At 45.7% G+C, this 14,948-nt stretch overlaps 1 protein-coding gene across 3 annotated transcripts in view; it reads right to left on the reverse strand.

Annotated features, from left to right (window-relative positions):
- Window positions 1-14,948, reverse strand: part of HMCN1 (hemicentin 1) — a 360,405-nt gene that overhangs the window by 131,752 nt on the left and 213,705 nt on the right. For all 3 annotated transcript variants that reach the window (XR_012906027.1, XM_075936754.1, XM_075936755.1), the window contains exons 40-42: window positions 13,979-14,102; window positions 5,160-5,335; window positions 4,727-4,823 (exon numbers count right to left, since the gene is read on the reverse strand). Coding sequence is in view for 2 of the 3 variants with exons in the window: in XM_075936754.1 (XP_075792869.1) it covers window positions 4,727-4,823; window positions 5,160-5,335; window positions 13,979-14,102 (397 nt within the window). In the remaining variant the exon portion in view is untranslated. The remainder of the gene's footprint in view (window positions 1-4,726; window positions 4,824-5,159; window positions 5,336-13,978; window positions 14,103-14,948) is intronic.

Raw genomic sequence — 14,948 nt, forward strand, 5'->3', positions numbered from 1 at the left:
GTAAAGATCAGATAGATATCTTTGAAGATCTGAGTTGGCAACTGTCTCTTTAGGAGCTTAATTACCTTTGAAAATCTGAGCTTAGATTTCCAAGTCCAATTATCAAAAATGACTTCAGTCACTCACGTGCTTTTGAAAATTTTAACTTGGGGCCTAAAGAGACAAAAGGTAGGAGATATGGTATTCCTTTTAAAAACATGTGACATCTATTTTTAACTAAATTTTATATTATTTTTCTCCCAGGGACAACTGGCCCCTCCGGCCCCCTCACTACGCCACTGCTCCCCCCCTGCATATCATCTTATGCATGTGCAAGATCTGTGAGAGCCATCCCATGAATCTGCAGTTAGTGTCTGTGGCGTCTGCTTCTGGGTGGTGTCTCAATGCTGCCACATTCACCTCCAAAGAGGGGGCTTCCCAAAGCAAGCCCTTGCTGCTGATCCACCCCCAAGGCATCCACAGGCCCAGTCTCCTTTCAATTGGCTCACTTCCCAGGGCTCATTTATCTTCGATCTGGCTTCCATCCCCTCTCCAATCCCCATCAGAACTACTGTGCCCTCCTGCCTTAGGAAAAGAATAAACAGGAGGATTGGAAATTAACCCGCCCAGTCTCACGTCCCCTAGGCAGGGAATGAGTCATCTACATTAGGCCCCAGCTGGAGTATCATGTCCAGTTCTGGGCGCCACATTTCAGAAAACATGGAGAAACTGGATAAAGTCCAGAGAAGATCAACACAAATGATGAAAGGTCTAGAGAACATGAGATATGAGGCAAGACTGAAGAAACTGGCCTTGTTTACCTTGGAAAAGAGAAGACCAAAAAGGGATATGAGAGCAACTTTCAAGTATCTGAAAGAGTATCATAAGGAGGAGGAAGAAACATCGTTCTGCTTGGCCTCTGAGGTTAGGATGAGAAGCAATGGGCTTAAATTGTAGATATTTAAGACCAGGTTAGACAGACACCTGTCAGGGATGAGCTAGGGCAACTCAACTTTGGAAGCTCCAGGGGCCACACTGATACAGAACATGCTGAGGGCCTCAACTTAAGGGTGTGTCTAGACTACAGAGTTTTGTCGACAAAAGTGGACTTTTGTCGACAAAACTATACCTGCGTCCACACTACCGCTGAGTTCTGTCGACATAACATCGACAGAACTCAGCAGTTTTGTCGACGTATGTAAACCTCATTTTACGAGGAATAACACCTTCTGTCGACAGAGTTTCTGTCGACAGAAGGTGTTATAGAATGGAAACTGCCCTTTGCGTCCAGTCTACCATGTCGACAAAAGCAGCTTGCTTTGTCGACAGAACTCAATGTAGTCTGGACGCGCTTTGTCAACAGAAGTTATGTCGACAGTATCTGTCGACAAAACTTCTGTCGACAGAAGCTTGTAGTCTAGACGTACCCTAAGTGTGGTTGCATATGCAAGCAAATATATACAAATAGCTTTTCTCACACTGACAGGCATGAATACAAAGATTAAGGCAAGACTACACAACACACAGGCCCCATTTAAGTCAGTCTGCTGATATTAGTAAAATGCAATATTTACCCGATTTCTACCCACGTGACAGCACTTTTCATGAGCAATGACAGTCCAAGAATTTAACTACTAAAACACATATCAACAGAAGATCATTACACTGACTACTTTTTTGTTTTGGCTCCCACTCGCCGGCCATGTGTTGATCCCCACGTAAGCCCAAACTGCACTGCGGGGTGCAAACAAACTGGCCATGGGCAGCAAACCAAGTTATTAATAAATATTTTATAAAGCTTTACCTTTTCTCTTTGCTGCCATGTCTCCTCTCCTTGCTCCATCATCTCCCCTGGTGCCTGCTGCCTCCCAACTCCTCACCCTCCTCTGCTGTCCTGACTCCTGCCCTTCTCACTGCCCTCAGCCCTCCTGCGACCTGCCCCCCTCATCCGGCCCTTCTCTCCCCCTTGTGCCCACTCCTCCAGTAGCCCCACTCTGATCACGTGAGCTACCCCTCTTCTAACACCTCCCTCTACACACCTGCCCTTCCTCTCTCCTCTGGTGCTGGTCCCTCCCCTGCAGGTGTCTGCCCTTCTGCTTCACCCTCAGAATCCCCTGGCACCTGCACCTTCCCTTAGCCCTGCACCCTCCTTGTGCCTTCCCCTTCCCTTGCTGCCCTGGCCTCCTTTGCCCTCTTTTTCCCTGATGCCCATCCCCTCACCACTCTCTGCCCCCGTTCCCCTCACACCCCTATGCCCTCACACATGCCTTACTCCATCTCCACCTTTCTCATGCCCACCCCTTCTTTCAAGCCTTCTCCCAGCACCTCCGCCTCCCCCTCTAGTCCCCAATGCTCTTACCCTCTCCTCTCCTCTCCCAGCATCACCCTGTCACCCCTCCCACCTGCCCTTTTCCTCATTGTCTGTACTTGGCCCCCTGGCATTTGTCTCTCCTCCACCCTGTCTCTTGGTACCTTCCCCCAGGGCCGGCTTAGGCCGATTCGGCCGGCCCCATGCCCCTGCACCCGGAAGTCAGCTCCCTCGGGTATTCATGTATTCTAGAAGCCATGTTAAGCCCAAAAATTGTGTTTAAAGATGGTTATTGATCCAATAGCACCCAAAAGTAGTCAGAATGTTATATCCCTAGAATACTATGCTCTTTCTGTCAGGCTCAGACCCTTGTCTAGAATCAGTGATATCTGTATATTGACCTTCTCGGAGGAAACTTCAAAAAAATAAAAATTAGATTGAGTTAGAGCCAATGTACTCCCCCAATAAGATCTGAAAGCTCCCTACCAGATGATTGAGATTAAACTGAAAAATGGGAAATTGAATGGAGCTGTATTGACTGAGGGGCTGAATCTTCCACAGGTTGTCAATCCCAAAGGTAAGGTGGAGGGAGTGGAGATGAAGAAAATTTGCTGGAGCTTGCCCCAGAAATACATTGAAAAACAGATGTAGTCTTTTAGTTGCTTTAAATTGTGCCAGAGACCAATTCTGCTCCACGGATCAGAGGAGACCAGTATTTCTGCAATGCATCTCTTCAAGTGTGCTGAGCAAAGCTCTCAGGCACCTGAGGATCCAGACCAGCGTCTCCACCTTTACTATTGTTTTCCCCCTAGTCCATGTTGTCTGGTTCCTCTGTTTACCTCCTACCTTTCATATCTTGTTACTCTGACCATTTTTCCTTTTTCTTTTTAATCCTGTTCCATCTATTTCATTGTCTGCCCTTTTCCCCATTTCCTCTGCTCTATCCACCCTGTCTCTTGGTACCTTCCCCTTTCTTCCCCGCCCTCGGCACAAGCCTCTTCCTTCCCCCCCTCCCCCCATCGTCCAAGCCCCTTTCTCTCCCAGCCCTTCCCCCTAGTTTCCCCCTCCCTTACCTTCTGCCTTCTGTGGGGACAGACTCAGAACTGCGTGCACTGCCGCCTTTTCGGCTTTAAATCCCGGGCGTGACGTCATGTCATGCCTGGGCGTCTTCCCGCTCACCTGCAAACGGTGCGCATGGCAGCAGCAGCCGGCATCGTACGCAGGTAAGGGGGAGCCGAGCCAAGGGAGCCAACTTCCGGGTGCAGGGGCGCGGGGCCCCCTTAGGCGCAGGGCCCGATTTGGCCAAATTGGCTGAACTGGCTTAAGGCTGGCCCTGGATGTGCAGCTAGTGAAAAGTGTGTGGAGAAAAGTCCTCTCTCTGTTCACAGACTAAGTACATCACAGACATCATTCACATTGTAACACAGCCCTGAGCCATCATATAAATGCCGATCTAAATTAAGATTTTATATCATCTGTTTTTCCAATAAATTCCTGTTTGTGAGGGTCCAGGAAAATATAATATTCTACTAGAATATCATGCTTTGTACATACGGAGCCAGATTGAAAAAAAAACTGGCTTCCCTTTTGATGACTAGATTTAAGAGGGAACAAGTAATTGCACCTAACTTGGCATATGGGAAGCCAAAATGAGGCTCAAAATATGTGAACTGAAGAAATATATCACTAGGAAAAAGAAAGAACTTAGTTTCTATTTTTTGTTCAAAAGAAGTAAAATTGAGCCAGTACCAAGGACCGCACATGGCATATATGCCCATCAAAGTCCCGGTTACACTCTATTTTGAGAATTTACGTGGAACTTAAAGGCAGTCTCGGGCAGTGGGATAGGGCAGGCTCTACATACAAAAACATTTAAAAACATTGGTGTAAAACTATAGGATTGGGTCTTTCAGTTCTACAGTCATCTTCCAGGAGGATCAGGGTACACCAACCCGACTCGGTTCCCCTCCTCGAGTCTAGACCATCTGGCCAGCGGACTACTATGAGTGACTAAAACTGGTAATTAAATCCCATCTGTAGAAGTGTGTGCATGTGTGGTGGATAATTTTAACAGCTAGGGACAGTTCATGAATTCAGCATTCACAATAAACGTGGCACATTGCCTTGCCACCCAAACAAAGTTCTGCAAGTTCCACTTCTCTAAGTGCAACACTGGGCCTTGTTTCAACCCCGTGCACTGAGGTAAATTTCATCTAAGCAGGACAATTTTAATATCTTTATAATAAAACAGAATCAGCAGTTTTTATGTGGGCAAGAGTGTACTTTTGCTCTCTTCACCCCATTATCACAATACATAGGTATGAATTTTAGGTTTGAGAAATGAACGACATATAAAATACACAGTGTGCCCAAGTAACATGCTTCACGGGTTTTCTAGAGTTTTGTCACCAGACTTAATATATTATTGGTAAGACTTACCCCAAACATTGACATTATAATTCTTTTCTGTTTTCCCAGCAAAATTTGTAGCTTCACAAGTGTAACGTCCCGTGTCTTGAACCTGAGCTTCTTCAATCTAGAAATAAAATGAAACCTTTGATTATCATTTAGATGAGTAGGTTTTTATTTTGTGTATACATTATTAGGTATTAAATGTTATTAGGGTGAAGTTGTTTAATTTTACACCAGTCAACCTAAAACTTTAAACATAAATATAGCAGGAATGATACACTCCCTAAACAGCCAGGAATCTGTGCTCCTCATTACTCATCCATTACTGACATTAGCATTAAGGGACTGACACTGTAAAGATCTCTCGGGTAGCTGATAACTTGGAAAAAGATTAGTGCCTTCATGACTCCTAAGCAGCCCAGGAAGTAGATACTCCTGGACTCTCACTAGTGAACATTACCTTCAAGACGCTTCCATCTTCAGAGATGCTGAGGCCCAGTTTTGTCAGCAAAGGCTGGCCATCTTTGAGCCAGGTCAGCCTGGGTGGGGGAATGGCATTGCTCTGGCAGCGCAGCTCCACTGCTTGGCTGATGAGCACAGAGACATTCTGTTCTTCTCCCATAATGTTTGGTGGAACTAAAACAACACGTAAAACAAAGAATAAATCCCCTGGCCCACAAAGACTCTCATAAGGCACACTTAGCAGTTAGTATACCCCATCTCATAAAAATGGGTACGTCTAGACTACATGGCTCCATCGACGGAGTCATGTAGATTTGTTTGTTCGGCAAAGGGAAATGAAGCCGCTATTTAAATAATCGCGGCTTCATTTAAATTTAAATGGCTTCCCCACTCTGCCGATCAGCTGTTTGTCGGCAGATCAGGGCGGTCTGGACGCTTCCCTGTCGACATGAAAGCCCTTTATCGACCTCCCCGGTAAACCTCATCCTATGAGGCATAACGGGGAGGTCGATAAAGGGTTTTCAGGTCGGCGCAGGAGCATCCAGACTAGCACGCTGAGCCGACAAACAGCTGATCAGCTGTTTGTCGGCTCAGCACGGCAGCCATTTAAATTTAAATGAAGCCACGGCTTCGTTTCCCTCTGCTGATCAGCCTAATCTACATGACTCCATCGACGGAGCCATGTAGTTTAGACACACCAAATAAGAGAGCAGCTATCAGCCAGTTTGGCACATTGCATATTAAACAGCTGGTTTATGATCACAAATCAGAGTCATTCATGAGTACTGCCCCAATTGCCCAAAGGGTTCTCATGGCAAAAGAGGTATGTTAGTGAAGTTTCAAGTGGATGGAAATGGTGAAACTCAGATTGCAGGGAGATGGTGAAGATATAGACTAAGACTATGTTTACTCTACAGTCTTTACAGTGGCAGAGCTGTACCACCACAGCTGTGCAGTCAGTGCTGCTGTAAGGTCTCCTATATATTGACTACTGTGTGACAGTGGGGTAGATTTCACTTGCCAGTATAATTAAGCCACCCACAACAAGCAGTGCCAGCTGTCCACACTGGTGCTTTTGTCAGCAAAACTTCTGTCAGTCAGGAGTGTGCTTTTTCATGCCCCGACTGACAGAAGTTTTGCTGACAAAAGTGCTAATGAAGACAAACCCTAAGGCAAGTAGGCAAACAGTGTTAATATAATTTAGCAAATGAAAACCACATAAAAATGTGAAATTTCCAAGCCTGACAAGTCAGAGGACATTTAGAATCATGGAACAAAATATGGTTCAAAGGGCTAAAATAAGGAGCAATGAGATGAAGAAAAAAAAAGACAAGATTTAATCTGCTTTTTTGCAGTGGCATGATGGCTAATGTTGAAATGATCTCATGTTAGGTTCCTTAAAGGTACATTAATAGAAATCAGCAGTAGGAACTTTATGTCCTAACTTCATTTTACTCATCTGCAACGTTTTCTGACCTTTGGGAAGTGAGAATTTTGCCCAGAGGGGGCCGAATTTTTATGGTTCTAGCCAAATGAATGATACTTAATATTTTAATAATCACTGCAGGTTGAAATTCTCTTAACTGGGATTCTCTGGTCCAGCAATATCCATGGTCTGGCATGGAAGTTGCAGGACCAGAGAGTCCTGTTGGAGGGCGAATGGCATGGATCCCTGTGGGGCTGGCAGGGCAGTGGGCTACTGCAATGAGCTGATGGTGGAGCTGCCCAGCGCATGACAACAGGGCTGCCCAGCGGGGTTGGGAGACCCGACACAAGTGGGGCTGGGAGCCACGGTAGCTTGGTGGGGCAGGGAGCCATTGCGCACAGCTGCCCAGAGGGTCCTAGAGCCTCAGCACGCGGATGCCCTGCAAGTCCCGGAACCCCAGCATGGTGTACAGAGCTGCACAGTGGGTCCTGAAGCCACAGCGGCGATGGCTGCCCAATGTGGTTGGCATGGCAGCAGGGCAAGCAGGAGGTGGGGAGCTGGCTGGCAGGCCAGCAAACAGGCCGGGGGGGAGGGGGCTGGCGGTAGGGGTCCAAAAATTACCTCCCCATTATGGCAAAATCCTTCATCTGGGATTGGTCAGTTCCCGAGGAGGCCAGACCAGGGAGATCCAACTGCTAGTTCATAAGAACGTAAGAACAGCCACACTGGAACAGACCATCTAGCCCCGTATCCTGTTTTCTGACAGTGGCCAATGCCAGATATTCCAGAGGGAATGAACAGAACAGCTAATCATCAACTGATCCATCCCGTCATTCGTTCCCAGCTTCCAGCAAACAGAGCCTAGGGACACCATTCCTAACAGTAATTGATGGACCTACCCTCTGTGAATTTATCTAGCTCTTTTTTTAACTTAGCTTTCAGAACAACCTCTGGCAAGGACTTCCTCAGGCGGATTGTGCGTTGTGTGAAGAAATACTTCTTTTATTTATTATTGCTACCTATTAATTTCATGTGGTGACCTCTAGGTCTTGTGTAACGATTTAATGTAGTGACCTCTCTCTCTTATATCCTCTGTTTGTTATATATGGTACTTGCTCTTAGTTATTATATTTGCTGAAAACAAGCACTAACTAAGTGTAAACAGTTTCAGTCACATACCTCCTCTCCATTTTCATATGTGTATAACGTCTTGAAAAAAAATCACCTTTTGGGGTGAAACTTTCCCCTTACACAGAGAATACTTTGGGGGAGTCTGAAAGCTCATAAGCTATTTTGGAATAGTAAAAAGGTAAAAAACATGCACAACTTTCCTCATTTTAAAAATGGGGGGGGGGAGGAATGAAATCACACACACCGTCACACAGGTAACTAAAAAGTAACTATCTTCACATTTAAGTAATACTCAATGAGGAATACATCCATGACCAAGTTTGAAAAGAGATTTAGATTTTAAATGAGGGACAAATCCTGCAGATCCTTACTTATAGGAATACAGGCAGTCCCCGACTTACGCGGATCCGACTTATGTCGGATCCGCACTTACGAACGGGGCTTTCTCGCCCCAGAGGTCGAGGTGGCGGATTGCTACCTGCGAGCTCCGGGGCGAGAAAGCCCCGTTCGTAAACTGCTCCGGTGCCCCTGGTCTGACCAGGGGCACCGGGCGGGTTCCCGCGCTTCTGAGGCTTTGCCAGAGCAAAGCCTCAGAAGCGCGGGGAACCGCCGCTGCTGCTGCCGCTTCAGTCCGGGTGCCTGTGGTCTGCTGGGCACCGTCCCCAGCAGACCACGGGCACTGGGACTGAAGCTGCAGCCACGGCGGGGTGCCGCGCTTCTGAGACTTTGCCAGAGCAAAGCCTCAGAGGCGCAGCACCCCGCTGCTGCTGCGGCTCTGCTCCCCGTGTCCCTGGTCTGCTGGGGGGGGGCGTAGCTAGTGTGCCCCCCCCCAGCAGACCAGGCTTTTGTTTTGGACCCTGGGGCAGAGCAGCTGGGGCGCTGCCGATTGGTCCTGCAGCGCCGCTCTGGGCACTACTGGACCAACCCGGCAGCACCCCAGCTGCTCTGCCCCAGGTCCTGATTCAGCCGCTGCTGGTCAGTTTCAGCAGTGGCTGAATCAGGACCCTGGGGCAGAGCAGATGGGGTGCTGCTGGGTTGGACCAGTAGCACCGAGGAGCGGCGCTACTGGAGCAACCAAGCAGCACCCCAGCTGCTCTGCCCCAGGCATCCCCAAGTCAGCTTCTGCTGAAACTGACCAGCGCTGACTACAGGAAGCCCGAGGCAGAGTTGCTCTGCCCCGGGCTTCCTGGAATCAGCTGCTGATCAGTTTCAGCAGCAGCTGACTTGGGGACGCCTGGGGTTCTTAAGTTGATTCTGTATGTAAGTCAGAACTGGCGGTCAGTTTCAGCAGCGGCTGAATCTGGACACCAGTTCCGACTTACATACAGATTCAACTTAAGAACAAACCTACAGTCCCTATCTTGTACGTAACCCGGGGACTGCCTGTAGATCTTATCCAAGTGAGATACTCTTATAAGGGCTTGAACTATTGTGTCCTTGTTTAAGTCTGACTATTTGCCCTTGTACAAATGGAAAGTGCATGTACGGATCCTTTTGTAAGTGTGTGCTTATCCATGATAGACTGAGATCTTCAAACCTACTTGGGAGGGATTGGACAGAACTAGGCTTCCAAAAATCCTAAGCAGTTTTGAAAGTGTCAGCTGTGTAAACTTCTGAGTAAAATTCTTGATAAAATATTGAAATAACATAAAAAGTCAAAACTTAAAAAACAACAAATAGTCTAGTAGCACTTTAAAGACTAACAAAACATGTAGATGGTATCATGAGCTTTCGTGGACACAGCCCATGTTCAGCTGTTGTTGACCAGACCATTTGTTGTTTTTTAAGTTTTTCCTGTTACAGACTAACTTGGCTACACTTCTGAAGCTTACAAAGTTAAGACAGCCTGACTATATCTGTACTGTTGTATTTGTAAAAAGCAACTTCGTGTGCTGTTTCTACCTTCCTTCCCTATACTGCTATTTTTTTAAAGGAGACACATCTACTACTATATATTTAAGAACATTTGTCTGTGTGCGAGTCTAATCAAGAACTTCTCCTAAACTGCAAGCGTTAGGACCTCCAAATTCGGTAGGCAGCTTCCCCTTATTCTAACTAAAAGTAATGCAAGGGTTTGGTTGTATCAGGAATATGGGATGTTCCTGGAACATGATTGTTTTTCATAACACCAAAAAGGGAAGGTGCTGCTAGCAGAAGCAGTATACTATGCAATGACCACAGGGGGGCACAGCAAGGGGCCAGAGATGGGGACCGGGACAGCTATAACCCCAACAGGCAGCAGGGGCAGGGGTGGACATAAGTTTCCTGTCTACCGCCAGACAGCGTGCCCCCCTGCCACGGCCAGTCCCAAGGAGCCAGTGCAGTCCCCACTGCATCCAGCCTCGTCCGGATCCCTGTTGGCTCCTGCATTCCCTGTATCCTCAGCCCTCAGCCCCTCCTCAACCCTCTAACCCCATGCCCCACACAGCCCCCTGCCTGGAGCCCCTTCTCATCCCCAAACCTTACTCTAGCATCCTCCCACAACACTCTCCTACTCTGAGCCTTTCCTCAGCCCCCAATCCTGATTCCTGCACCCCCACCCTCCCAACCCCCCTGTCCTGAGCCCCTCATCTCCCTGCAATCCTGACTCCTGCACCCCCCACAACTGCAGCCCTCTGCGTTGAGCCCCCACGTCTCCATGCCCCTGCCCTGACTCCTGCACCCCCACACTCAGTCACACTGCACGTCTGCATCTAGGCTGGCAAGTTTTTCCGCAAAAGCAGCTACTTTTGCGGAAAAACGTTCCAGCTGTCTACACTGGCCGCTTGAATTTCTGCAAGAACACTGACGATCTCATGTAAGATTGTCACTGTTCTTGCGGAAATGCTATGCTGCCCATTCGGGCAAAAGCCCTCTTGCGCAAATGCTTTTGCACAAGAGGGTCAGTGTAGACAACATGGTATTGTTTTGAGCAAAAAAGCCCCGATCGCGAAAATGGCGATCGGGGCTTTCTTGCACAAATCTGCATCTAGATTGGCATGGACGCTTTTCCCCAAAAAGTGCTTTTGCGGAAAAGCATCCGTGCCAATCTAGACTTTCTTTTCCGCAAATGCTTTTAACGGAAAAACTTTTCCGTTAAAAGCATGTGCGGAAAATCATGCCAGTCTAGACGTAGCCACATGTCTAATGAAGCTTTTATCTCGACTCTGAACTGCAGTCTGCAGAGCGACACAAAAGGATGCTGCAACAACATTTATTTTTATCTTTCCTTTATTTTTAATTGGGCAACCATAGCATTCTATAAACAATGTGAAAAAACTTTAAAAACAACAAATTCGTTGTTTTTTAAGTTTTTTCCATTAGAAACTAACACGGCTACTCCTTGAATCATAGAATCATAGAACTGGAAGAGACCTCAGAAGGTCATCAAGTCCAGCCCCCTGCTCTAGGCAGGACCAATCCCAACTAAATCAACCCCTCTTAGACTTATAAATAATGTGTAAGACCAAACAAAATATGGGGAAGAGAAATGAAATACTGGGATTGTCTGAGAGAAATATCCAAAATGACCTAAAGAGCACTGCAACTGTGTAGCTCAAAAGCATGTCTCTTTCACCATATAAATTGGTCCAATAAAGGGTATTACATCATCCACTTTGTGAGAAATACCACAAACCTAACTCAAAACAAAAGACATTTTTAATTAGTTCATATGAGATTAAAACTGCCCCAAGGTAGTACTCAATACACCGGCAATACAGCTCTCAAGAAACACCCTCTCCGCCTGCCACAATATAGCCTTGTTTTTCTTATCACAGGAAGTACTAAACAGAACAGCTGATATCGCAGCTTGGAAATAATTTAGGGGAAAAGTCTGTTCTCTGTGGATAAGAAACATAGTAACTGTAAAAAAATCTGTTTATCTTACTTTCTCTGTAGAATTTACAAAAGGCCTAGATTCCTTGTAAAAACAAAAGAAAAAACTATGTAGCACTTTAAAGACTAACAAGATGGTTTAAAAGATGATGAGCTTTCGTGGGCCAGACCCACTTCCTCAGATCATATTCTGGAAGAAAATTGGCATGACCATATATACCAAAGGAATACAATGAAAAAGGGAACACATTATTAAACTGACAAATCAGATTTAGTACAGAAGGTGGGGTGAGGGGGAGAGAGAAAAGGAATAGCTATTTGAGTCAATGAATGGCTAATCAGGTGATAAGTGGGCACATCAGATGTCTTCAAAAGGAAAAACCAGTTGCTTTTGATTTCAGCCTACCTGAACATAGTCTTAACGACCTTACTACATGCATCTTACTTCAAAGAGACACCAAATTACAGAGGGAAATTTCAGAACTTTCTTTCATGCTTAAATTTGACACTTTACGAATGGGCCTTAACAAAGATGCTAATTACCTTAACCATTACAAAGATAGCTTCCCACTTATCACCCCTTATCATGCCAATTCTCTTCCAGAATATGATCTGAGGAAGTGGGTCTGGCCCACGAAAGCTCATCACTTATTAAACCATCTTGTTAGTCTTTAAAGTGCGAGGGTATGTCTACACTACCCTCCTAATTCGAACTAGGAGGGTAATGTAGGCATACCGCACTTGCAAATGAAGCCTGGGATTTGAATTTCCCGGGTTTCATTTGCATGAAGCCTGCCGGCGCCATTTTTAAATGCCGGCAGTTCGAACCCCTTGCCGCGCGGCTACACCCGGCACAGAGTAGCTAGTTCGGATTAGGCTTCCTAATCCAAACTAGCTGTACTCCTCATTCCATGAGGAGTACAGCTAGTTCGGATTAGGAAGCCTAATCCGAACTAGCTACTCCGTGCCGGGTGTAACCGCGCGGCATGGGGTTCGAACTGCCGGCATTTAAAAATGGCGCCGGCCGGCTTTATGCAAATGAAACCCGGGAAATTCAAATCCCGGGCTTCATTTGCAAGTGCGGTAGCCTACATTACCCTCCTAGTTCGAATTAGGAGGGTAGTGTATACATGCCCCTACATAGTTTTTCCTTTTGTTTTAGCAAGATCAGACTAACAGGGCTACATCTCTATTTAGATTCTTTGTGACAGTTCATGGAACTGAAAATTGGAAGCTGACCTGTTACTGCAGAACACTACTTTACTTCCAAATATTTTTCAGCAATTACTTTTCCTTTCAGCTAGAAAGCTGAGAAGCAGGGACTAAAAATAAAACAGACCGTTTGTTTTTGAAGGAACAAAGAATTAAAATGAATCTAATTATTTTACAGGATACATGTCAACAAACTTCTTCCAACTCTTACCTTGACCATGTAAGTACCAAGTTTCTCCATTTCTGCCCCCAAGAGTCCAAATACTTCACTCCCTCTCATTTGTTAATTATTCTACCTACTGGAGTTAAGTATTAACAATTTTTGGTGACAGCTTGCAAAGTACTCAAGCTTGCCATGCACCTGAGTTTAACCCAGATCAGCCTCTATTCAATGCTCTTTTTAAGCACGCATCACTACCATGCATGCCAGAGAACTCTGTCATAGCTGGTGAAATCTCTCATCTTTGCTGGTAATCACAGAGGGTATATCTAGACTACATACCTCTGCTGACAGAGGCATGTAAAATAGGCTACCTGACATAGTCAATGAAGCCAGGATTTAAATATCCGCGGCTTCATTAAAATAAAAATGGCCACTGCGCTGTGCCGGCTCAGCTGATCGTTGGCACAGCGCACGAGTCAAGACACAGATCTGTCAACAAGGGAAGCCTTTGTCGACCGCTCCAGTAAACCTCATTTCATGAGGCCTAAGGGAGCGGTCGACAAAGGCTTCCTTTGTCGACCGATCCATGTCTTGACTCGCACGCTGTGCCAATGATCAACTGAACTGGCGATCAACTGAGCTGGCACAACGCGGCAGCCATTTTTATTTTAATGAAGCCGGGGGATATTTAAATCCTGGCTTCATTGAATATATCAGGTAGCCTATTTTACATGCCTCTGTCAACAGACGCATGTAGTCTAGACATATCCAGAGAGAACAAGTACACTCAGTTGTGGACACCCTTAGAAAAGGTCCTACCAGTTGAAAACTGCTAAACACTGGCGGGGAAGTATGGAAGAAGTGTACACTGCCCTGCCTCTGCTATAATTGTCTTGTAGATGAACAGAGGAACATATTCCTACTTACACCTGGTCTCTTTCCTAATTTATGTTTGTTAGGCCCAGCCTTCCTTAAAGTCACTGTAAGAACTGGGCCTTTATTATGGATAAAAACCAATGTGGGCATCAGTTTCAATATTTGTACTATACGAAGCTGTGAGAGTGCTCACCGTAAACTCTGAGATCAATATCCCTCTGTTTCTCCCCAGCAGCATTCACTGCAACACAGGTATATTTTCCAGTGTCACTAATCTGAGCGCTAGTCAGTGCCAGGACACGGCCCCCAGAGAGAACCTGTGAAAGAAAGATTGAAAGGACATATTCATTATCCATTTCTGCAGTGTGACAGAGTTAGAACCATAATCTTTCATTTTGAAGCAAAAAAAATATGTTCCTACTACATCTCTTTCTCCTGAGCTTCTCCCAAATCAGATCCTACAAAGACTTAAGCACATGCTTAACTTTATGCAGGTGCCAACTGGGCTACTTGTATTCATTAGTCTTTTTGTAGGGATAACGTATCAATGTATTAAAAATGTGATTCCCCCAAGTGGAAGTGACTCCCCATAATTTGTTCCTCACAACTTAAAGTGTTTAGATTTATTATTATTATTATTTAGATTTATTATTATTATTTGTTAAGATTGTTAAATGTTTAGATTTATAATTATTGCCCCTCTCAAATATAATTTGTTAGGAATATAATATTAGGACTATGTAGCCAGAAATAGCTTCCCCCTCCCCCCCCCCGTGTCCCAGGGCATGCTCAAGCTTGTGCAAGGGGCTGCTTGAAATTGACATTGCAGAGATACATTGTAACAATGCATTGTCGAGCCACTAACTCTGCTATGGGAGCCAAGCCCTGTAGGCATTGTTACATAATTGACGCCTGTTCTCTTTAAAAACATTGTAACTTTACTCAGCACTCAGAGAATGTTTTAAGCAATACCACCCAGAAACTTTTGTAACTACAACTTTTATTATTATACAAAATACTGTATGGGAAACATTAATTAGGGAATGTATGTAAGAGAGAGAGAGTGCTTGGATGATGAATGAATGGTTCTGAGAGGTGCCAGCCTGAGAATACAGCAACAAAGGGCTGAAGAAGGCGTCAGGTGCCAGTGCAACCAAAAGGTG

This window comes from Pelodiscus sinensis, chromosome 9 (genome assembly GCF_049634645.1).
Source record: "Pelodiscus sinensis isolate JC-2024 chromosome 9, ASM4963464v1, whole genome shotgun sequence".
Taxonomy (NCBI): Eukaryota; Metazoa; Chordata; order Testudines; family Trionychidae; genus Pelodiscus; species Pelodiscus sinensis.